The sequence below is a fragment of the Salvia hispanica genome, chromosome 3, assembly GCF_023119035.1.
Source record: "Salvia hispanica cultivar TCC Black 2014 chromosome 3, UniMelb_Shisp_WGS_1.0, whole genome shotgun sequence".
Lineage (NCBI taxonomy): Eukaryota > Viridiplantae > Streptophyta > Magnoliopsida > Lamiales > Lamiaceae > Salvia > Salvia hispanica.
The window spans coordinates 31,337,978-31,362,977 of NC_062967.1; the positions used below are offsets into that span (position 1 = coordinate 31,337,978).

At 34.0% G+C, this 25,000-nt stretch overlaps 4 protein-coding genes across 8 annotated transcripts in view; 1 reads left to right on the forward strand and 3 right to left on the reverse strand.

Annotated features, from left to right (window-relative positions):
• Positions 1–6: 6 nt before the first annotated feature.
• Positions 7–9,386, forward strand: LOC125213408 (MND1-interacting protein 1-like). 4 transcript variants are annotated; one of them, XM_048113932.1, is made up of 5 exons: positions 7–2,210; positions 2,508–2,568; positions 2,872–2,928; positions 3,360–4,715; positions 8,716–9,386. In XM_048113932.1, the coding sequence occupies exons 3-5, from the start codon at positions 2,890–2,892 to the stop codon at positions 9,190–9,192; spliced, it is 1,872 nt and encodes a 623-aa protein (XP_047969889.1). In that variant the 5' UTR covers positions 7–2,210; positions 2,508–2,568; positions 2,872–2,889; the 3' UTR covers positions 9,193–9,386. The 4 variants fall into 4 exon arrangements, with proteins under 4 accessions (XP_047969889.1, XP_047969891.1, XP_047969890.1 ...); XM_048113934.1 differs by lacking the exon at positions 2,872–2,928; XM_048113933.1 differs by lacking the exon at positions 2,872–2,928 and having other exon boundaries at positions 7–2,568.
• A 3,301-nt stretch (positions 9,387–12,687) lies between these two features.
• LOC125209482 (ethylene-responsive transcription factor LEP-like) lies at positions 12,688–13,618 on the reverse strand. Its single transcript, XM_048109081.1, has one exon. The coding sequence runs from the start codon at positions 13,578–13,580 to the stop codon at positions 12,843–12,845; it is 738 nt and encodes a 245-aa protein (XP_047965038.1). The 5' UTR covers positions 13,581–13,618; the 3' UTR covers positions 12,688–12,842.
• A 6,359-nt stretch (positions 13,619–19,977) lies between these two features.
• Positions 19,978–25,000, reverse strand: part of LOC125216037 (tubulin-folding cofactor A-like) — a 5,604-nt gene continuing 581 nt past the window's right edge. Inside the window, exons 1-4 of one of the 2 annotated variants that reach the window (XM_048117639.1) lie at positions 21,969–22,115; positions 20,845–21,015; positions 20,335–20,421; positions 19,978–20,196 (exon numbers count right to left, since the gene is read on the reverse strand). In XM_048117639.1, the coding sequence (XP_047973596.1) occupies positions 20,095–20,196; positions 20,335–20,421; positions 20,845–20,997 (342 nt within the window). In that variant the 5' untranslated portion in view covers positions 20,998–21,015; positions 21,969–22,115 and the 3' untranslated portion in view covers positions 19,978–20,094. Of the gene's footprint in view, positions 20,197–20,334; positions 20,422–20,844; positions 21,016–21,968; positions 22,116–25,000 lie in introns of those variants that run through there. The other variant, XM_048117640.1, reaches the window with a different exon arrangement.
• Positions 23,012–25,000, reverse strand: part of LOC125209868 (40S ribosomal protein S27-2-like) — a 5,119-nt gene continuing 3,130 nt past the window's right edge. Inside the window, exon 4 of the mRNA XM_048109445.1 lies at positions 23,012–23,195. Coding sequence (XP_047965402.1) covers positions 23,012–23,195 — 184 coding nt within the window. The remainder of the gene's footprint in view (positions 23,196–25,000) is intronic.

Here is a 25,000-nt window from a genome sequence, read left to right on the forward strand (position 1 = left end):
AGGTATCCTGTTTTTCGGTGGGAAAGAAGAGACCTTTTTCCAAGAAAAAAAACATTTTTGAGGCAGTTGATTTTATTTTTGGTCGATTTTCTTTGTTGATATGAATCTTGCACCTAAAAGCATATATAATTCCCGGTATTCTCTCAAACAACACATTACCAAAAGACCTCACTGGGAAGGCCCTGATTTGTTTGAAATAGTTTGTGCAAACTGCTGCCTTTGTTTTTTCTGGCTCGAACAACTTAATGAAAGTCAGAAAGTAGTATTTATAAATTATATTTTCAGAGGAAAAAAGATGGGGCCTAAGCTTAGGTGAGCAGATTGATGAAGCAAAGCACTTCTGAACCTATGAACAGACTTGGGTGAAGTGGAGGTTTTCTTATTTCCTTCTCTTTATAATTAATCTTGTGTTGCAGGTATAACCGTATAAGGAGTTTGTTTTTGGTCACTAAACATTTATGAAGATATTTTTGTGTTCCCATGTAGACTTTTTACTCCTTTTTCTTTCTTGGTCACACTTTGGTTGGTATCTATTACTCCCTCCATTCCCGGAAAGTATGAACTATTTTCTTATTAGTCCATCCATGGAATGTATGAACTTTCTAATTTTGGAATAGTTAAACAACTTATGCCATTACCCCCTACACATCATTTTATTTACAACTTATGCCATTACACTACACTTCTAATGATGTGGAGCCCACACTCCACTAACACTATTTACACTACCTTTTATTTCTCTCCCACTTTACCAATTATACATTAAAACCTGGGCCGAACCAAATATTCATACTCCTTCCATCCGCCATTTGATGTCCCATTTTTGACCGGCTCGGGTTTTATGAAATTGTTTGACTTTATAAAAGAAAGTAGTATAAAAAGTTAGTGGAATGTGAAATGAAGCATTTATTGGGGGAAGGGAACCAAAGGAAATATGAGACATTTAATGGCGGACGGAGGGAGTACTTTTCAGTGACGGTGGTACTATTAACCTTCTCTGTTAAGTATCATATCAAATTAATTTTGCTAATTACACCTTCCAGGAAAGAGAGAAATAATCAAAAGCTAGCCCTTAGTAATTGAGGATATATGCTATCTATATATCCTCATGAACTCCATAACTAGTGTGTTCAGATTTTTAGATCTGTTTAATCAGCTCTGATGTACATCCTACATTCCTACTACATGAAAATTTTCTTGTTCATGTCCACTTCATGTATTAGAATTATCATAAAAAATCAGAGCTGATGAAACTCCTAATCTTTGGTTAAACATTAATGAGTTTCTATCCATAGAGGCCAGAGTTGGCCATGCTGGAAGGCACAGGTGGTTCTTTTTTCAGGCATTTGCCCAGGGCCTACCCTACTGTGTAATGCATAATAAATTCCGTTAGGACTTAAGAAAAATATCGTTCACCTTCAGACTGTTTCTAATTTTTAAAGTGAGCCACTAAGACTAAGAGTAAATTACTGATTGAGGTTGTTCTCTTTTAGCGGAAATTCCACCTGTTTTTTACGATTTAGTGTCAGTGTGCAATCTTTCAATAGAATAGTAGAATACAACATCAATCTTTTTAAATGCACCAGGTGTTCGTGAATGCCAATGTTTTTATGAAGTGAAATTCTTTCCTGATTGAAATCTTTTTAAAATTTAGCGCTATTTTTTTTTGTTTTGTTACTGGAAATTAATTACTTTATTTTGGTATTGTTACAATTAAAAGATGGCTTTTTTATTTTTCATGAGAAATAGACAGGCTTAATGTATTATAAAAATTTCCTTGGAACATTTAATAAGATGCTGAGTTTGCATAAGAATTCCAGGCAATGTTTTTGTTTCTATATGTGGCAGTTGAAAGCTAAGTAATTACTACATCCTATAGTGAGATATTTACCATAATAAATTTTGGGCAAAAACTAATAAATACTGGTTACTGTAGATCTGTGGATACATGACAGCAGGATTTTTGGCCCTCTCTCATAATGTCATTAGCTTATTAGTATTCTCTTTTAGGCATGTACCAAGTTTAAATTTGGAGTAAAAATAATATTTCAAATTATTGATTTTCTTTATCTTTGTAAAAAGGTGGAAAATTCAGTTCTTTACTCATCATGATTAAGTTAAGTCCTATTATTTATTTAGACAGATGGACTAGAACGGCCAGCCAGGTTTCTAGGTCCTTGTAAAGCATCTCTTGCATCAGAGCCAGATATGTATCCACATTTGAATTGTTGTGAAGTAGCTTTTTCTGTAACTAACTCAGGAAGAATTTCTTATATCTGCTACCAAAATACAATGTGCATTTAATACAGCCCCATCATTTCGACACCTGCTTTAATTGTAGTCTGGGATTTAGAAAATTCCATTTATTAAAACAAAAAACAAAATTGTGTTATCAAGGTGGTCTAGATTGTTCCTCCTCTCTAATTTTCTTTGTTCTCATTGAACTTGAGACAGATTCAGAGAGAAAAAAAATATTAGGTCTTGCAATCACTTAACCCTTTCTCTAGATGTTGGCTGGAAAAATTGATATGGAGACTTGTAATTGAGAAGATTTTTTAATTAATTCAGGTATTATTCTTTTTGTAAATCTTTATTTCTATGGTGGAACCTTTATTTATATATTTTTCACTTTAGATACAGCTTGAAATCAGCCCAGATCTATTTGATATTTCCTTTCTGATATATTTTCTTTGAAAAAAAAATTCTCTTATATTTATTTTAGTTTTTTTTTTCCTAATCTTTGTAAGTCAGATTGTTTATAATAGAGTTGTTGTTCATTGTAGTTATCTTCAAATATTAAATTATCTGAAAAGGCTACACTTGTTTTGTGTTTATTTATTATTCTCAATATATATTGAATTGAATATGTAGGAAAGGTTTGAAGTAGGCATGACCTACGGTTTGGATCTGGACAATGACATGCATAAGGTTAATTAGATTGCTCTAGTAGTATCTTGTTGTTTTATTTTGATGACCAGTATTTTGAAGTAATAAAAACATGAACAGAACATCAACATACTATATAATTTTGTTCAACGGCTTTGGTCAAGTAGTTATCCCAGTATTGAAGTATGCTTGGACTTCTTGATGATATTCCTTAAGTTTTGGATATTTCTACATTATAACTCACTTATAATTCTCAATAAATATATCAGGGCATTGGTCGTCCTGTCATTAATTCTATATGCCTTAAATTAGAAATCTGAGTATTGCAATGGAAAATTGTGATTGGTGGAAAGTTATTTGATCTTATTACATATTTTATCATTTTCATTTTCAATGCTTCACTGATATATGGCTATGACGTTTTCTTTCTACCAAGAATTCAAAAGTCTAATGATCGGGTTTTTACCGTTCAGCTTACAACCATGGGTAAGCACGCAAGGGGCAAAGGAAAGTCTAAGTCAACGAAGAATGAGACAAACCATACAACACCTAAAGCACCCGTCTCTAAGTATGGTTTGCCACCAACTTCAAACATCAAAGCTCGAGAAAGGGAACTGGAGGAATGTCTTATCCTAAAGCTTGAAGATTTGTACACTAAAGCCAAAAATCGGCTATTGACATTAGGGTATGACATGGCTGAAGTAGAAAGAGCAATCTTGAATGCTGGCTATGTTCATGGTCCAAAGGATCTTCTGAACAATGTTTTGACAAATACAGTTTCTTTTATTGAACAAAAAGTGAAGCCGCAAGGAAAAGGTTTTGGGGACATGAAGGAGTTGTATAAAGCCATGCTACATGCTCTGCTTGATAATGTCTTGCGTACTGAACCAAGGTTGCAAAGATCAGATGAGATGCAAAGGTCAGATGCAATGTGGCTTCTTTTAACCAGAAAGTGGGGCTCTGTTCCATCAACCAGCATGCCATCTCATGACTTCGGGGGTGATAATGGCAATGGATGTACTAGTGAGAAAGCCCCATTTGAATTGATTATTGAATCTCCGTCTAAGAGGGTTGGGCTTTTGGAAAGAATCATTAATACGCCTGGATTAGCATCAAAAATAAGACAAGATTTTCCAATTCTGATGGCATCTCTACAGAGGGAAATGGGCACTACATTCATCAAGCAACAAGATCTGGAAAATGCAGTCTGTGAACCAATAGAAGGTTCAAATATTATGGATGCTAGTACTCTCACACTCCTAGAGGAAGTATGTGCCAAATGGCAGGAAAACAGCCCTAATGATCCAAAGATTGCATTCATTATTGACTTGATAAAAAGTATTAGAGACCTAGAGGAAAAGGTGAAGGTGCAGAAGAAATGGGCTCAAACAAAAGTTATAGATTCAGCAAAAAGGTTGAGTAAAGATTTGCTGGAACTAAAAATGTTGAAGCTGGAAAGAGTGCACTCGCAAGGCCTGAAAGATAAGAACCTTTGTGCCGAAAATGCATACTCATTGTTGGTCATGGAGACTGAACAAACTTTGAGAAATATGAATTGTGAAGCAAGTAGGGTGAGAGAAATAGTTAGAACTCTAGAGCTCAGCAAAGCACACATTAAGGCAGATACAGAAGCACTAAGACTAAGTACATCTGAGTATGAAAGCGATCTAAATCGAGTACTAAACAGAGAAATGAAACTCATGAAAAAAGTCGCCGCGTTTGGAAAACAGATTACCAGCCTCAGAGTTAATATTACTGAGGCGAAGCAGACGGTGTTACAGCTGCAGCACGATATTCTCCAAATCGAGAAGGAAGCTAAGGAAGCTGAGGTTCGTCATATTCATGAACTCCATATCTAGTAACTAGTATTTCTTAAGCTGATTTGGAAGATTTACTTGAACCATAAATAACTTGCAATCTTGCGCACAAATTTTGATGCTTTCTGTTAATTACTTTTCAATATCCTGTTTTTGTTAATTACCCTTTAAGAAACTTATTGACTTTCAAAAACTATCTTTTTCATTATAGTATATTCCATACTAAGCTTTGCATCGTGTTTGGCTGTAGTTCCTGATTGATTCTGTTGCAACTAGGCCATTTATGCATCTTAAAGTAGGTCATTGATAATTTTCCTCGGATTGCTCATTTCAAGTTCCAACCATTCCCCTATATCACATAAACATGCAACATTTTTTACATACATGCCAATGTGTACAGAATATGATACAAAAGAAATTAAAGGTAGTACATTACAATTTTTATGGAACACAATGTGTGGTTTTCATATACTGAAGGCCATATTTTTAGGGTTCTATTTACTACCAATTCTAAGAGTAATTTCTTATTAATCTCAATTTGTTAGAGTGAAGAGTATTGTTACTTTGATTTACCAAATAGTTTCTTTTTTGATTCACGAGTGCATATTTTATAGTATTTGTTATAGTTGTGAAATATGGTGCTGATAAGCTTTGACCTTTAGCTGAAAAGCTTCTAAACTCATCGAATCCATTGCATATTTTTCATGGTTACCTTCATATAAGGGAAATTTGTTCATATGTTTGAGAAGTATCCATAAAAAGACGAATGCATCACCTAAAGAAGTATCCATATGTTACGATTAAGATTCTTTCTCCTTCCCTTAATAATTTGTCTTACAGCTCACTACTTTCTACGTGCATGACTAAAGAATCTTAATCGTAATTATCTAATGCTGCCAGTGTTTTGCTCCATAATACGGGAATCATACTGTCCTTACTTGATGTCTAGTATGATTAATACCCTAAGGTGCTACAGAGCTTGATGTGTGTCGTCAATCTAATGCATCCCTACTAGGCTACTAGTTTAGACCGAAAACTGAATTTGGGGCTAGCTTCTAAATAATTACTGGTAACGATGCTTGACAAAGCTCAAAGTGAGGCATAACATCTCTGATGAAAAACAGACAACTATTAGACTCATAGCTTAAACCATGCATTGTTCCATCTCTACACGCTCAAAAAGTTTGAGTCATAAGTTAATGTGCAATTGTGCATCCACCATCATAAAACTCAAACTTAATTCAGCATAGCAAGTAATAATATTGGATATAAAGTAATTATGTAATTTTTCACATATTATCTCATATTAAAATATGTTTAGAAATGAAAAGATGTTAACAAACCATAAGGAGGTTTATTCTCTTATTCGAGCATTATTAGAGGTTCAGAAGTCAGAACTACAAAAGAATTTCCTTATCTAACTCATTACATGATTGAAGCTCTTTTTTTCCTTTTCACATGTTCGTAATCATCTTAGAGTTTGTCATAATCGCATAGATTTTGAGAGTGCTGTGACGATATATAATTGAGATTAATAATTTTATCGTAATGGATCCACAACCGTAACATAGCTGTACCTCCACAGAAGTTGTACTTAGATGCCATCTTTCATGCATTGTGGATTTCTTGCAATTTCTGATAGGAGTAGAGGTCCATGTCATTTTTTTTAATGAATCATCAAAACCACATAATTAATAAGGCAATAAGATTTATTACCCAGTGAATTTTCCGACTATGCTGAACTTTATGCAAATGATTTTGTACTGAAAGATCAACTCATCACCAAGCTTAAGTTGTTACATAGGGCAGTTGTAACACTTTAACACTGTTTGTGTTGTGCACATGAATATTGTGCATTTAGGGACTATTTCTATTATCTTCTTTTTAATTTTAGGGTGGGTGAATATATGAGCAAATGTTAAGATTTGAAACTAGGATCTTTTCAATGCTTGGCTTTAATACAATGTTGAATGACAAAGTCGTCAATAACTGTCAACTGTGTTAGGAGAACGAATTGGTAACAAATAAATTGGATACGTGAAATTTTACCAAAGGTGATTCGGTTCCTTTTCATTTCTAATTATCATAAGCGTTTAGGATTTGTGAAAGTCGAGGGAGTTAATAATGATAGTACTATAACTGCAGATACAAAATGTATACGTCAATTAAAGCTATTATTGGAAATTTAAGCAAGGTTTTGATTTTATTTTCATTGTTTCTGGAGAGTACAGACGGAGAAGAATTTTCTCTATTAGTATGACGTGTCCTAAAATGCCAGTATGCTTGATATTATTTTAAGAGTTTTGAATTGAGGATGGAAATAGATTAAAAAGATCAAATATAACCTTGACATTCATTCCCCAAATCTCTAGATATGACATATCTAATCTTCCTACTGTTTACATAAAAGTTTCTATAGTCTGAAAATTACAAATCTGTTATGTGCTGTAATTTTGTAGCTTGAAAGTGATTTTTAGTCTTTTATCTGATCTTGGCAGCTTGCTCACAAAACTTAAATAAACCATCTAAAATTAGCAATCCTTTAATTGCCAGCTGGCATCAGGTAGATACATTAATGCGTCGACCTTAATGTGTTTAAGACTCGATGCTGAAGGCAATGTCGTTGTAGATAGATATAGGTTTAACCGCCCTCCTATAATATTTGTCTTGTTAACCTCTCTACTTTTTTATCCCATGACAATTTACTAACATATATCATGGGGTGCGTTGTAATGCTAACTTTTCTTAAATTGCTAACTTCCTAACTCATCAATGCAGGATATTAAAAATGTCAACATGATGACATTAGCATGACAACATAAATTTAGTTGACATACTTATGTTATGTCTTTGAGTTGACTTTTAAAGATAGATGTCAATACAAAGACATACGTATATCACCTAAATTTGTGTTGACATACTAATATCACCGTCCTGACAGTTTTTAGATACTGCGTTGATGAGTTAGCAAGTTAGCAATTTAAGAAAAGTTAGCAATTGATGACACCTCCATATATCATTGACTCAAATTCTGCTTTTGCACTTGGCTGTCACCATTAGTTTTTTCCTTCCCCAAGTTCTTGGTATTGCTGTAAAACATAGAAGTTTCTTCCATTAAATACATGGAGTACTTTAGTTGGCCCTATTTGGAAGACATATCTCCTATTGAGGCTGCTTTTTTTTTTTTTTTCCAGTCTGGTGATAGGAATATTTGGCATGCACATTAATAAATTCAGATTTGCTGAGTATTCTTTATCAGCTGGCATGTGGTTGATTAGTGTGGTGAAAGTCATTGGTTTTGTTGAGTATAGTTTATAAACTTTCCTTTCGAGCATGACCTGGTTTACGATTTTGTTGAGTATGTTAATGGCTTACAATCTGCTTCTTAATCCTTTAATTGTTTTGGTAGATCAAACATATCTTTGCTGTGAATGCTCCTCTTTCATGAGCGTGTGCAAGGGACTGGTCGCCTTTTACTCCCTATAGACTAGCAGTGCTTTTTTCATAGGAATGATTAGATTCAATAGTTTCTAAGATTAAGTTCAAGTTCATTTTCAGATATATTCTTGTGAGCTGGTCGTAGTTCCTATTTGTTTGCTATTAACTGACACTTTGGATTGGCTTGGTAAATTGTTGGCAGAATAGTTATCCTTGTTCATATGTTAATTCATCTGATATGCATGGACTAGACTCGATGGGTTTTGTGTAGGTATATATATAGTACTACATATATTTGATTGACTTCTATACATTTATCCTTAGAATAAAAGGGATATAAATAGTAGTAATAGATTTAATAGATAAATACTCCAATATAATGGGAATAGTATAGGAGTATATCATATTACACTATTGTCCCTAAATTAGATATATAATGGGTATACAAATGAAATAACCTGTTTGTTTTAATTTCGTATATACTGTTGATTAGGTTCTCTTTCTATCGTTCAATGCAGTTTCAATGTATGTGCAGCTGAAGTTTGAACATTTTTTCCTTTCACTGAAACTGCAGGAAGGATGGAAGCAGGAAGGCAGGGAGAAGGAGCAGACGATTGCTCTCGAGGGCACGGAAGCTAGAAGGGCAGAGGCACATAGAGCCTCTTTGAGACGGGAGCTGGCGGAACGTCGTCAAAATGCTGAGATTGCCTTGAGGGCGAAAAAGGATGATATCCAGAGGCTCGAACAGGAGCTGTCTCGTGTGCAAATGTTCTTTCAGATGTCGGTTGTGTCATTGGAGGGAGACAAATTTTTATACAATGGTGTTGAGATACCATCTCTGGAGAAGAATGCTCCTAGTCAGTCCTCGAGGCGCTGGACCTGTATGAAATGCTCTACCAATGATGTTTCTATCCTTTTTCTGCCGTGCACCCACCAGGTGCTGTGCGCATCCTGCCATGAAGGGCGCACCAGCAGTTCGATGGCTAAACAACGTTGCCTCTTCTGTGGTGCGGATATTGAGCAGAGCATCAAGTGCTACGGCCCGACTTAGTAATTTATCGTGGTTGCAGAATTTAATAAATAAACAGAAGTATTTTCTCTGGTTTTCTGCTGGCAGTTTGGATTGTGTTTGATCAGATATTCTGCTTTCTCTTTCTGCATTTTCTGTTGAACTTATTATGTTTGAAGTGTTTGAGGACTCATATACCTTTGCCTTATTTCTTGATTTTCAACCTTTTATTATTATTCTAAGTGTTCCTCACAATTTTATGAGTACAATTTATAGTTATATTTCTTGTCTGAAACTGAAACACATGAATAGGTCTGCCAACTTTGTTAGTTCTAATTTTGAATCTTGAGTTCTACACTCATCGAAACAACATGCAGCCCAAATTAGTGAATGTTTATCTTAATTCAACTTTTTTATAATCTTCTTATATTTATGTTCTTTGGATACCTGAAGTAAGTCTCTATAAAATTATTAGCCTTGGGCCAAGAATTGTTTTCAAGTTACAATGGGCTTTTATAATTTTGTGAATTGTTAATGATATAGTTAAGTTATCAACTTAAAGTGGGATTTTATTAATTTTGTGAGATAGTAAAATATACATACATTGATGACTTAGAGAATAAATATTGTTATTTCCAGCAACTAGAAAAGAGTTGAATTCTCTTTACCAAAAAAGAAAAAGAAAAAAGAGTTGAATTCCACCAAGATTTAAATTTCAGAAAAAAGGCAACAATATAGATTCCTAATAGTATTCAAGATTCGAGATACTAAAAATAATCACAAATTTTTGCGACAAAAGTATACACTTCTTTATATTTTGAGAAAATAGGCAACAATAGATCCCATAAATTTGCTTTCCATAATTATATTGTATATTTTTTGATTAATATTTTACGTATATTTATATCCTTATATTATACTTATTTCACATAATATAAATTTTTTGATACATGTATGTACATTTCTTTAAATAATTTAACAAGATTTCCGTATTTATCAATTCTAAAAAATATACTTACATAAAATCAAGATTTGAATATAAAAAAAGTGATAATAATATACTAATACTAATGGCATGTAAGAAGTGTATATATTTTTAAGAAATAATTTTGAAATCTCAACGCATTATTAAAAAAAAAATGTATAAATCTTAACGTTTAAAATGCTGATACCTCCTATATAAAATACATCCACGTTAAACATTAAGTTTTACTCCACTTACTAATTTAGTATTATTTGTATAAGAAATTCACCAGTCACATAAAACCATATAATGTAGACAGTATATTAAGTAAAAGGAAAGACCAAAAAAAGTTACTAGAGAAAAACGCTAACATCGATTCTAATAAATCCAACGGTAATTAAATGAAAACGCAAAAATTGATTCTAATAAATCCAACAAAAAAGCCACCACTAAACCATAAACCACCACTAACTCTCACTGCCAACCATTCCCATACTCATACCCATACCCATACCCCCCTCCGCCGGAGTAGCTACTACCCGCCTCCGTACCCCACCGCCGAGCTCGTTACTCCACCTGCCCGAACCCCGTGTTTTGCTGGTAATCCACCTGCCCCGAATACTGCCCCTCGCCCTGCCCGTAATAGCTCTGCTGGTAGCCAGAGTTGTGGGTGGTCGGGCGAGAGGTCATACTCGGGCTCATGAGGGGCAGTGATGTTGGTGAGGGATAGACGAAGTTGGTGTAGGCGTTGGAGCCGTGCATGGACCGGGCGGCGTAGTCCTAGGCCATGGCGGCCGTGTAGATTGTTTCGCTTAGTTGTCTTCTCCTCCGCGTCGAATATCCGCGCACACTACTTGCCTGTCCTCTTCTCCAAATCCACGCCCTTGTATCGGAACTGATCGTTTGATCGACTCATTTTTATCACTTCTTAGAAAACAAGAGTCCAGTGTTGTGTACTTGTGTTTGAAGATGTTTGTGATTCAACGGGCTTTATATACAGAGATTGTAGGTTAACACAATTTGGTAATTATGTGAAAAAAATAATTTATTTTGGGATGGAATTTTATTATCATTTTGGAATGAAATCATTTTAGGACATAATGTCTCGATATAAGTAATTCTCTTATATTTTTTCCGTAATTATATTTTGCCTAATACTATAATCTAATGTTATTTTAAATAGATTTTATATGATTATGTTATGATTGTTTCATCTAATATAAAAGTACAGTACTTCCTTTAGATATTCAAGGTTTCCATATTTATTAATCTAGACGATTCTAAAAAATATAGTACTTGCTTACATACGATCAAGATTTCATTGAAAACTGCATGTTGTTCAATAATTGTAATATTAGTGTTTAGTTTTTTATTTAGACATACAAAAATCATAACTTAATTTTAAATAAACAAATACTCCATGGACTAGTTTTAATAATATAGTTTCCTTTTATAATTTTCTTATTGATCATAATCTATAATATATATTTAACTTTCTTCCTATTAAATTCAAATAAACTTTCTTCTTACTAAATTCAAACATTGAATTGAAAAAAAAAATCTCTCGAAGCATAAAGAATTAAAATTAAAATTATAAACTCAATTGTATTAATATATCACATAACCAAAAATATTAACTATATAGCTTTAAAATATTATATAGATGAATTAAAAAATATGTAGAGAGACTTCTCTACATTATTTTTTCTCTCAATTTACCGTTTCTCCACATTAACTATTTATTATTATTTTTACAAAACGAGTGCTCAAAAGTAACTAGGACTGCTAAAGCGGGACGGAGGGAGTACTATCATTTTAAGAAAGAGATATTGGTCCCTAAAATCATGAACTTTGGTTAAATTTGTTATTTCTCACGAACTTTGAAATTGGCCTAAAATATCACAAGCTTTGCATTTTGTTTATTATATTTTCCAACCCAACCCAACTCAAGTAACATATCTTCGGTGAAAAACTTATTCTACGTGGGGACCTGTGAAATATTAATGATATTGTAGACCACTTTTTAAGTTCATGGTAAGGATGATAAAAAGTCACGTAGAAACTACAATAATTTAGTAATTGCGTCTTGATTTTTATGTCCTTAAAAAAGAAGTTTTTTGTAGTGTATCGACACGACTGTTATGACTTACATGACCTATTGATTGGAAAACCGTCTAATTAACTAAGTTATACTCCCTCCGTTCATGAAGTGTTATCCAGTTTTGCCATTTCAGTCTGTTCGTGAAATGTTGTCCACTTTGCTTTTATCCATTTTTGGTAAATGGAGTCTACTTTTCAGTAACTCAATACATTCACATTCTATTAGAAAACTAATAAATGTGGAACCCAACACTAACTCAATATTAACGAGGACAATATTCCGTGGACGGAAGGAGTACTTTATTTATGCCACATTTGAGAAGTTTTTTGAAGATGATTAATAATACAGTAATTCTTTATATGCTTGATGACCTCAAACCCTCAATATAAAATTAATGGTAGAAAAATGTCTTATGAACTAACGTAACATGCACTTAATCCCACCATATTTGAGAGTTACACGTAGCCAAATATCCGCAAAAAAAACCATTCAATGCATTATACTTATTATATAAGCTGATGGCATAACAATCCATAGATATAAAAAGATAAACAAAAGCCAAAAAAAAGTTATAACAACTTGAGAAAAACACACATTTCAAACCGACACAAATCCATCACTAACCACTCAGAACCACCCAAACCCGCCGGAGAAGCTACTCCTCGCCGCCTCCGCCGAATCATCCACCCCGAAATACCCGGCGACATCGTATCCCACCGCCGCGTCCATGCTCCGCCGCTGCTCCGACAGCTCCAGACACCTCATGTCATTCAACACCCCATGTCCCATTTCCGACAGCACCGGCGGCTCCCCGGCGTAGCAGCCGCTCGTGATGTCCGGCGGCAGCGGCGGTAGCTCATCCTCCGCCACCTGCGGCCGGTACTCCACCTGCCCGCTCCCCGGCCACGCGTCCCCGGGCAGCTGAAAACCCGAATTCTGCCCGAAAATAATTTGACGGTGGCCGGAGCTGTCGCCGGCGGCGGAGGCGCCGCCGACGCCGCCGGAGAAGAGCATGGTGAAGTCGGAGTGCTCCTCGTCGGGGGAAATGATGGAGGTGACGGAGGAGCCCGGTGGCATGTCGGAGTAGACGAAGTTGGTGCGGGCGCGGGACCCGCGCATGGACCGGGCGGCCCGGTCATAGGCCAGCGCGGCCTCCTCGGCCGTGTCGAACGTCCCCAGCCAGTGGCGCTCCTTGGTCGTCGGGTCACGTATCTCGGCCGCGTACCGGCCCCACGGCCGCCTCCTGACGCCGAGAAACCGGTTAGTTGAGGAGGACTGGTCGCTTTGGGCTGACGGTGGGATCGGTTGACCCCCTTTTCTCTTGCTCTTGGAAGGGGAGGCTTTGCTCTTTCCCTTGCTATCCATTTTGGGCAGTGTAAGAAAAAGAACTGACAAAGATTCAGTTACGATCAGTGTTGGAATTGGAAAGTGAGATTTTCTGATAGTGATAGAGAAAGTAGAGAGAAATGTTCTAAATGTTTGAGGATGTTTTGTTGGTGCAGAGGGTTTATATAGGGAGGTTGTGACATGTGAGTTAACAGATTTTGGTAATAATGAAATAAAATGAAAATATAATTAAGCATGGTTTTGGGAATTTAATTAGTAATGTATAAACTATAAAGGGAGTAGTGGAACATGGAGCTGCTTAATTAAACTAATTGGATTGATAATCACATGACACATGCATCATTATTAGGCATATGCATCTCTGAATCCCATGCCATTATATGCTAATCCTCACCTATTTATTTACATAAATCAAATATTGTTCCTCAATAATTAGATTAATATGACAGGATTAATGATTTAGGAACTAGGTAGCCAGCAACGTGCTGGAATAATAGACGATGAATCGCATCTTAATTGGTAGTAAAACATTTTTTCATCTTAATTTGTATTAACAATAATAACATGCTTGGATAATAATTGATCTTCGACAATATAATAACTTTTGTTCATTCCAAAAGATTGTGTGAATTTGGGATAAATCAATCTCAATCTTAAAATCGGAGCAAAATAATATTTACATAAATATCAAGTTGATATGCTAACTCAAAATTTGGTAATTCAAATCCTTATTAACTAGTGATGTGCTAATTTTTGGTAGAAATTAATCTTGGTCACAAAATCATTGGGAGAAATTAATCTTGGTCACAAAATCATAGCATAACACAATTTACATAAAATAAATTGATATCCTAAATCAAAATTTGGTAATTCAAAACCTTATTCATTGAAGTCGTGATCCAAGAATTTGGGCACTTGATGTACCTAGATTTTTCTAGCAAAGCTTTTGCTCTCTCTTGGCATGTGAAGCTTCATTCAATGTCTAATCATAAGAGTGATGGAAAAAGGTGATAGTATCATAAAATCATGATTGTTTGATTGTTAGAAAGAAAATATATGGTGAGATATTCATATATTAGTTGTCACATATTGAAAATCTATGTTTAGGGTTTGGTCGATCTTCATGAATTAGGTATGCTCTAACAAATTGGAACGTATTTAGCCTTTGTAAAATTTGACAAGGAATCAAAGCGGACTCTGTGCTCGAGCCGAATGTGCCGTCTAAGGTGATATGATATGGGTGATCATATTGAAATATTAACAAATACTACGAAATACTCAAATGTGAGAGATATGTTGAGATATTCATATTTGAGTTATATTGGTTGATTTTTCTTTACATATAAGGTATGCTTCAATTCATGACCGTGAAAATATGACTACGCATAATTAAACATGCATTTATTTTCTCTCATGAAATTACAACTTTTAGCACGTCTTAAAGAGGAGTGCAACTTGATCATTACTCAATTCTAAACTATGTGATTCAATTATGATTTGAATGGGATTGTATCAATCATTGGGCTCACTAGCTTAATCATTCTCGTATACTTCAGACCAAATTTATTTTGCTTATCTAATGCCCTTTTCCGCTTATCACATCATGTGACTGGGCGGCTTACTTTGTTTTCATTTTTTATTAATTACATAAATTAAGTACTAGGAATATGGGCATTAATTCAAGGTCACCGTCTTATAAAGGAACAAAATTATTGATATATTATGGGAAATGATATGTCACATTCTTTATGTGATGACCAAGCTTATTTAGTAGTAGTATACACTTTTGTTATTGTTTATTCTGTTTTATATACTAATTGTTTGTTCAGTGTTACAGTATTTAGTTTGATTCTAGGTATCATCTTTTCCATACTTCGAAAGAGGATCATAAAAATTGACCATACGAGAAGATTGGATAGTCTGAAACTTAGTCATTTATCATTTAAATTTTAAAAAATGCGGGACAAATTAAAATATTACTACTACTAAACTTCGTGATTTTATGGACTCTTTAATGTTTCTTTATACTCCCTCCGTCCCAAGATAAGCATTTTATTTGGGCACGGGATTTAAGAAATTGATATTTAAAGTGTTAAAGTAGAGAGGGAAAGTATGATAGAGAGAAAAGTAGAGAAGTAAAGTGATAATAAAGTAGGTGGAGAATAAAGTAAGAGAAATGATTTTTTGCTAAAAATAGAAATGACTCACTTATAGTGCGACATTCCAAAAAGCAATATGACTCGCTTATCTTGTGACTGAAGGAACATATTTTATTTCACGGTTGAATTCTCATGAGATAAGGCATAACCCCTGGATTTTCTTGGTAACTAAACAAACCATAAAACAAGAGAAATCAAAAGAGTTAATTGGGTTCCATGTGATGACCCTTTAAATTCATTTTTATGATTAAACAATAATACGTACTACCTAACACATAGCCTAGTCACACACACAATTAACACTTTACATGGGTAATTCATGTTATAAAATGGGTTGGATCATGCATTACACTAACTACTAATTAACTGTGCAAGATTCACACAAATAAAGTCACAAAACAATGGTTATACTACTAAAATATGTGTGTTCAACTTGAACGTAAATCACTACTCCAATAATTGAGTGTTTAATTTAGTCTAATTTTATTCAACTTGAATTTTATTTTATTTTCCAATTTCAAGGAATAAAAGTAGATAACTTGTAATAAATTGAGGCTATTTTTTTTTTTTTTGTCTTTGTTGATTCTTGATTTTGAGCTCAAAGTGATTACTCGGTCAAAGCAATCGATTTAGCGAGATTACATAATTGTGGTCTAAGTATTCACCAGCATGTGGTCTCTAAAGTGAAAAAATTCTGCCCAAAAATGCTCGAAAAGATCCATTTTAATGTTGTTTTAAAGTGGAAACATGAAGTAAACTTCCCAAATTTGAGGAACATTGTTTTTCTGCTATCCAGCTTAAGTCTGTGAACACACAGGAATTTCAGATTTTAATTTAGCTCATCTATAGTTTTTTTTAACAAATTGACTGATAAAATCATGAAATTTGATCAAATTCTAGTCGTTATCGAAAAATTTATGATGCTTGAATTTTTTGAAAGAAGACTACGACGATAATATTTGGTGAAATTGCATTTGATATGATAGTAGAAAAATTATACGTGGATGCTATCGCCGAAAAGTTAAACAATATCGTCTATTCATAAAGAAAATATCATCTGGTTTTCAACAATTATTACATGTAAACGAATAGATATTTTTGTTGTAGGATGATTTTGAACAAATCCAAACTTTATAATTGTTTCGGTTCTTTGTTAAGTTGTTGGGCATGCCAGAATTTAACCGAATTCCAAGATTTTCCCTACAATTTATCCTTTTTCCATCAAGTGTTGAGATGACTATGACATTGCTTCATAGTTTAAATTCATCCGTATGAATATATCGCTTGAACAAATCTACTAATTAGTTCAAGCTCAATTTTGAATGTTGAATTTACTTTTCTTATGAAAAAAGACACACAAATTTACTCACATAAGCATTGTACATTAGACAAAGTTTTGACTCTATGTTTATAGGACTTAGTACTTCTTTGTGGATAATAGCTCTAATTTTGATCAAACCTTTTTTGATTACCAAGATATTCAAACTAGCTTAACACCAATTTGCAATATTAAAATGTCTTGAATCTGTGAATTGGCTCCTCAATTTTCAAATGTTTGCATGTGATTTTGCAAAAAGTGTAATGCAAGCATTTACTAGGAAGATGCACCTACTTAGTAGCATAATGCACCCTTGATGGATTGACCATCTTATTCAATCAATTGTAGGATACTATACATAATCTTTGTCTACTTTCAAAGACATTTAATTTAATTTTAAATTAAAGATTACTTTTTATTTATTTATTTTCAGATGTTGTTAGTATTTGTTATTGATATCAATTGTGACTAGTTTGGGGCATGTTCTAGCACTTTTGCCAAGTAACTATTGTGAATTCTTTCACTTATGCTCTTTAATCGATGTTACTACATTACTAGTAATTGGATTGTTAATGAGAAAAATTCACTTTAAATTTATGACTAAATATAACAGTTTTAAATAGCATGCTAGTACAATACAATGAAGTGGCAAGATATTGATATTTCTGCCTATTAGCGTAACATGGGACGCTTTTAAATTTTGAAAAAACAGTAGAGTGACTCGGTTTAAGCTAAGGTTTAATTGTCGTTTACCTTCTTGCTTTCGTGATTGCCGATCATTCATGTTCTTGTGTTGCTTATTTTTGAATGTTTTGCCTTTGTGTATATGTGGTATGCTCTTCCTTGGTTGTGTGTGTATATGTGGTATGCTCTTCATTGGTTGTGTGTAATTATGGGTCTCGTTACCTAAAATCAGCTAGTTCTCTTCAGGTATAATGATATCTCAATCTTAGGCATCACTCTCGTAATTTGGCTGAATTCTCATCGTTTCTAAATTTCTAAATTCCTAGTTGCCAACTGGTGTAGAATATGGTGTTATTAATCGTAGGTTGGTGGATGATTTGTCGAGAGTTATGATTATGGATAGAAAGATTGCTTTTAAATACTCCCTCTGTCCCTGAATAGTATGGACAATTTCCTTTTATGTCCGTCTCCGAAAGTATGAACATTCTAATTTTGAAAAAAAATTCTCTCTAAAGGAGTGGAACTCATTATCCATTAACAGTACTCTAATTACTTTTTCTGTCTATCTCTCTCTTACTTTACCAATTATGCATTAAAATCCGTGTCGAACCAAATCTTCATACTTTTGAGAATGGAGGGAGAATGTATTTTTTACTTATTTTTTTTATACTACAGAGTTGCTATGCTGCTTGCTAATCTTCGGCTTTGAACATTCCTTTTTGCATTAAAAAAATGATTCCATGGGCCATATCTATTATCGTGCGAAAAAAAAAGAAAGAAAGAAAACTAGAATATATGAGTCCCAAAAAGAAATTCATGTGAATTTGGCTTACTTATGATTTATGAACTTAACTACTAAAGGAAAGTTGGGGAAATTGGGGCCAGAGAAATTGGGGAAATTCATGTGAATTTGGCTTACTTACTAATATGAACTTATGATTTATGAACTTAACTACTAAAAGACGCGATGTTGTCCTACCAAATGGTGGGTAAGACTATTTGCGACTTGAATATCTCAATATAATAGGATTGATTAATGGCACATGTTGACTATGGCTTTCGTTTTCCCCGCTTCCTTAGAGAAACTTTAGACCGGAAAACAAAAGACAAATGATTTGCACGTGCGGTGAATAGTCACACTTAGAGTGTCCACTATAGTTGGCCGGGCCAAGCCACAAAGTGTGGTCAGGTCATAAAATCGTGGCCGGGCCACCAAATAATTTATTTTTTCATTTTGTGTATATTTTAATTAAAAATGGGTATATTTATAGAATTTGTGTAGAGGAATGGGGTAAAAAAATGTGTATACTTATAGAATTAAAAAAAAAATGAAAATAGGGAGAGCCGCGGCTCGTGGCCGCTGCAATAGGAGAGCCGCGGCCGGGCCACGCGAGTGGCGTTCTCGTGGGCAACCCCCCGCCACAAATGCCCATGTTTCGCACTATATGGAGCCGCGGCCGGGCCACGGGAGAGCCGATGCTCTTACTTGGTAATCAATACGTGTGCATTGTGTCATTTTGATAAGACATTTTTTTAAAAAAAAATATTAAAAGATACTCCCTCCGTCCCGCTTTAGGAGTCCCAGTTGAGTCTAGCACATATTTTAAGAAAAAAGTGTTTGAGTGTGTAATAAATGAATGTTGTAGTTGATGTTGAGACCCACTTTTAATTGAGTATCCAATAAATAAATATTGTAGTGAATGTTGGAACCCACTTTTAACACTTTTTTATTAGTTGTAGTGGATGTTGGGACCCACTATTAACACTTTTAACACTTTCTATGCATTTTTTATTAATTTATCACAACTGAGACTCCTAAAGCGGGACCCCAAAATTAATCAACTGGGACTCCTAAAGCAAGACGGAGGGAGTATAAATATTAAAAATTAATGAAATTTTAATCTCATTGGATTTTTAATCTCATTGGATTAACACACTTGTTAAACATAGTATAGTGATAGGATATGTAGAAAGACCAAAATAGGAAAAACACAAATTGGAAGATAGACGGAGTGAGCTATTCATATTCTCTCCATGCACGAGACCACGACACAACATCTCATTTTGTCATTTTAATACATCAACAATGATAATCTCATTTATATTTTTCCATTTTAGATACGTTAACCTTACACTTTACTAAATCACTCATATTTTTCATTATAAAACCAATACGTGGAGTATGCAAAAGTGAGACACGCATTTCACTAACTTTTTCTACTCACTCTCCTTCACATTTCTTAAAACTCACACCGAGTCAAAACAGGACACCAGTGCTTTCATATCTCCATCACAAATTCACAATCATTTCAATTCACAAATTATCAACTCTCACATTAGTCGCCACATACATTTACCACAATCCACACGGCTAAGCATCGGACGATTGAAATATCCGTTCAATGTCTGTAATGGTGCTCCGAGCATCACCAGTCTCCGAGCCATCCTTTTGGCCAGACTCCTCCACCTCAACCTGCACGGATTCTTATTCAGCAACCTCATGGTTTTCGTTCAGATCGAATCAAGACAGGGTAACAGATATACGACTGCCAAGATGAAATTTCATCTGCAGATAAGTTGTTTATGTCAGCACTTAAGCATGAAAGATTACCAAAGTGGCTTTAAGATCACTTAGAGCAGCCTCTAGACGCTTGCGGCAGTCGGGAACCATCATCCTAGATTCAGACAGCACATTTTCCTGATACAAATGTGTAAAAACACAAGTCATATAAATGCAAGAGAGAAAGAGCACAGAAGGATCATATTTTATCCACTCTGCTAGAAATATGTTTAAATTCAATCTTGAATTTCGAGTGTGAAAACATCCCTTTTTATTTTTATACCATCAAATGCAAATACAAAGTAACATGTTTAGAGACTAAAACTTGATCTAAGGCAATTAAAACTCAACAAGCCACACACTGTCATGACAAACTTTGCACGTTAAATTTCTCGATTGCAGAATCGACAATTTTACCACGTTTCAAGTTATAATGTGATTGCAGAAGCACCATCACAAATAGCATAATTTAGTAACATAGTCTAGCTTGTGTACAAATGTTTAAAATGGAAAGAAATCCGACATTACATTTCATTTAGAGACAAACAGGGCACGACGAACCTGCTGTTTGAGATCATATGGATCAGCGCCTTTTGCCTTCATCTCGGCAGTTTTAGCAGACTCTTTTTCAACCTCTTTCTCGTAGGAGTGAAGCTCTTTCACAATCCTCTTGCATGTCAATGTCTTTATGTTCAAGTTCCTCAATGTCGCCATCGTTGTGCAAATGTATGTCTACGCTTTCATCATAACAAGACTGTTATATGGTGAAAGTAAAGCTGGTGGATAATATTCATCGTTCTCAAGCAAAGTAAAACAAATAATAGTGGCAAAACACATCATAGAGAGATCCAGTGAGAATGGTAGTTAACTCTTATTGAATCAACTTACCTATGCAAACAGATATCTATATTTCCTATTGAGAAATTTGATTGAACAAAGGGGGAAATTGACAAAAATGAAAAATGGGACAAAACTACAAGTTGAGCATAAGAAGAAGAGGGGCAATTTGTTTTATAAATAATTGATTCACATGTCATGATCCTGTTTGAGTAGCAAATTACTATGTTTGTGTCTGGCCATGAGCTGACCAACCCGACACCGGCCATGAGGCGAAATGTACTGATTTGGATCGAGCACTGGGCTACATAGACCATCAGGCAAAACATTCATAGAACTTAACAGTCAACAACACTAAACACAACATCAAACTTTAGAAAATAAACACAAATTAAACTATTGTGGTTGCATTTTATCAATCATATCCATAATGTCAACAACTAGGAGGAAATCAAGACTAATTTCCAAAGGAAAACTACATGAACATGAGCACAGTCCATTCAGACATCAGTCCTAAGAGAATCAAACAAGCAGTCAAGAATCACAAGGCTATATCATCAATCAATATAGCAAGAATTCAAAATTCTTATAAAGATCAAATCTTTTACATTGTTCCATTTTTCCCAGATCCTTCATTTCCTTATATTCGTGAACTTAGAAACATTCGTCCTTTAAAGTCGAAAGAATCGAAGTTTACACGATTTTTCAAAACTAAACCAATGTTATTGGAACAGAGTGACATACCAATCAAATAAACAAAAGTAAGAATGAAACAATGCACAATTCATATCTTAAAAACAGAATCAAGAGTCTGTTTTCCCAGAATAGCCAGAAATTGAACTAATTACCTGGTGTGTGAGAGTGTAGCGACTGGACAGAGTGAAGTATGGGTTTCTCGGGTTTTTAAGGGAGTATTATCGGGCTACTGGGTCGGGCCGGATCTTATATTCAAGCTCACACTACCATCCACCCACCGGGCCGGCTCGGTCCATGTATAATTTGTCTGAGGTTTTCCGATGAGAATTATTGTCTATCTCATTTAACATAATCTTCTTTTGGCATGTCGATAATTTTGATAAAGGTTTAAAAGATTAAGAATAGCATTGATATTTTAGATAATTAACCCTGATAAAATATTAATTTACCTTTTGTTATTCCCCTTCCCCTTTTCTTATGAGCATCGAATTGACGAACACTATTACAATCCAAATCTAGAAGCAAACAAAAATGGTTAAAATTACAGGAACATATATCAATCCCAAACAATTAGATAAAATCATACGATTCCAAAATAGTTCCACAAAACTAGATAAAATTATTTTTGCCAAAATACACTATCTATTTGACCTAAATCTCCAAAATTTTAAATTTACAGAGACAAAATACAGCATCCTTAGGTCAAAATAAAACCTGTGACTTTATAGTTTATACCATACAATCAAATTTACTTTTCATATGCGCAGATAAAACTATATATATCTTTCACAATTAACAAACAAATAATACCTCCAATATATTTCCAAGTCCTGTTACCAAACAATATAAACAAATACTAAAGCCCTACAAAGAAGTTTAAAAATGAAACAATTTGGAATAATTAAAAATAACAGTAATATCCAGCAAAATTAAAAAGAAACCAAACAAATATCTAAAAAAAGTGTAAAAAATGCAAACTAAGTATGATAAATAATCACTTCAAAAATGCAAACTAAGTATAATAAATAATCACTCCATTATATAAGTCTGATACCAAACAACGCACCGAAACCATAAAACCCTACCAAAAAAACAAGTTCAAAGTGATATAAATCGGAAGAAAAATAAAAATAACGGTAATCCCCAGCGAAATTCAAAAGAAATCCAAACAAATAACCAAAAAAAAAACCAATTTTTAATACTTGCATGATGGTGATGCCTCGCCCTTTAGCCGGAAGGACGATGATGGTGATGCCCCACCCTTTAGCCGGAAGGAGCAGCCCTCGGTGAGCTTGGCGCGCCCACCCGTAGGCTGGCACAGCACCGTCTGGCAGTTGCTGCACATAACCACCGTCGTCGAGTGGCTGAACACCGTCATTCTACACGCTCAAACCAACACAAGTTAATATCAATCCAATTTTTAAAAACTCATCTATAGTTATTAAAAAATATGACCTAAATTCTGCGTTCTTATCATATTTTGTTTGTTTATACCAAACTATCGAAAATAATTATTCGAAACCCTACATGTTGAAGCAGCCGGGCATTTGACGTCCATGAAGAAAGAGTTTGGCGTTGGAATTAGGCGCTTAAGCTTGTGCTTGCTCTTCTCAAGAGAAGGCGGTGGGTTGAGCGATCGTAGTCTTTTAGCGGGACCTATTTATAATTAGAAAGTAATTACCAATAGGCGATTTGATTGTGAAAAAAGTAATTAAATTAATAAGATTTGATGTTCGATAAAAACCTACCATTTTTCTTCCCTTTCCTTTTCTTCTACGGCCGGAGACGGCGGAAGAGATTGAGAAACGGAAACGAAACGCGATAACGATAAGAGGAGAGAACTAGGTTGTTTGTCTAGCGCAATATATAACGAGAAAATATCGCCAAATCTAATTATTATATTGTAATCTGTTTATTAAGATATGAATTTAGATACATTATTTATTTATTTCGTCTAAATCTTCAATAATACTACTAATTATTTTATAATTATCATAGTTATTAATTTATTATTGTGGATAAATGGAGATTGCAAAATTTTACCAACTCGATTGTTTTTGGTCACCCTTTCTGAAAACATCATCGCAATAGTTGGGTTAGTGGGGTGACTCAATTGATTCCTTATGTAAGTGAAACGGTTAGACTAACGATATTGGGATGGTATGACAGATGACACGAAGGTATAATTGACGTTCGATCGAGAAACCTAATATCTTATACCATCTTTCTTCCTTCTTACAAAGATGAGGTGAAGGTTTGATGATATGTTCAGTCAAAGATGATCTTTCTTTCCCTCTTGTACCATCTTTCTTTCTTCTTAGTCAAAGATGAGGTGAAGATTCGGTGAAAATATCATCAAAGATAAATAGAAAAGATTAAACTCAAATCTAGTTCGGGTTGAAAAATAATATACTAAATAAGTATTATGATTATTAATTTATTATAGTGAAAAGCGAAAATGACAAAATTTTAGCAACTCGTTTCTAGTAAGATTAAGCATTATAAAAAATGATACACCTTACTCATATTTATACACCTTCCTTATTTATAAAAATCTAGTTTTTAATGATATTTTATTAAATAATAGTAGTATCTATATTCTAAATAATTTTACTAAAAGTATTTAGATATTCTAATAACTAATTTTAGAAAATTCTACTCCATAATATCTAAATTTAGATAATTTCTAAATATTTCTACTACAAAATCAAGTATATTTCTTTTATTCAAACATAAAATGCTCATATTTAACCACACCAACATTTCTCCCATATTTCAACAATTCTCATTTCAACCATAGGACCCCCCCAAATAGGTAGAGGACAAATTGTTACATTATTTGAGTTTTGGATTGTATTTTTGGCAGATTAGAATCGATCCAAAGATTCAAACTTTTAAACAATAAATTCAAATAGAGGATAATAAAAAAATTATAATCTGTGAATCAATCCAAAAAATCATAATTATAAAATTATTCTCCTCGAAATTAAATAAATTCAAGTTTCATATAAAAAAACCCATCGGATCCAAAATTCTAAGCCATTTGGTCAGATATTTAACATATAACAAATCAAGGCCCAGAAAAAATGATTTTACATTATAGAAAATTTTGAACACTTTTAAAGAAAAAAAGAAAATTAAAGGAAAATATGATGATCATTATTATTATTACAATTACAAATAT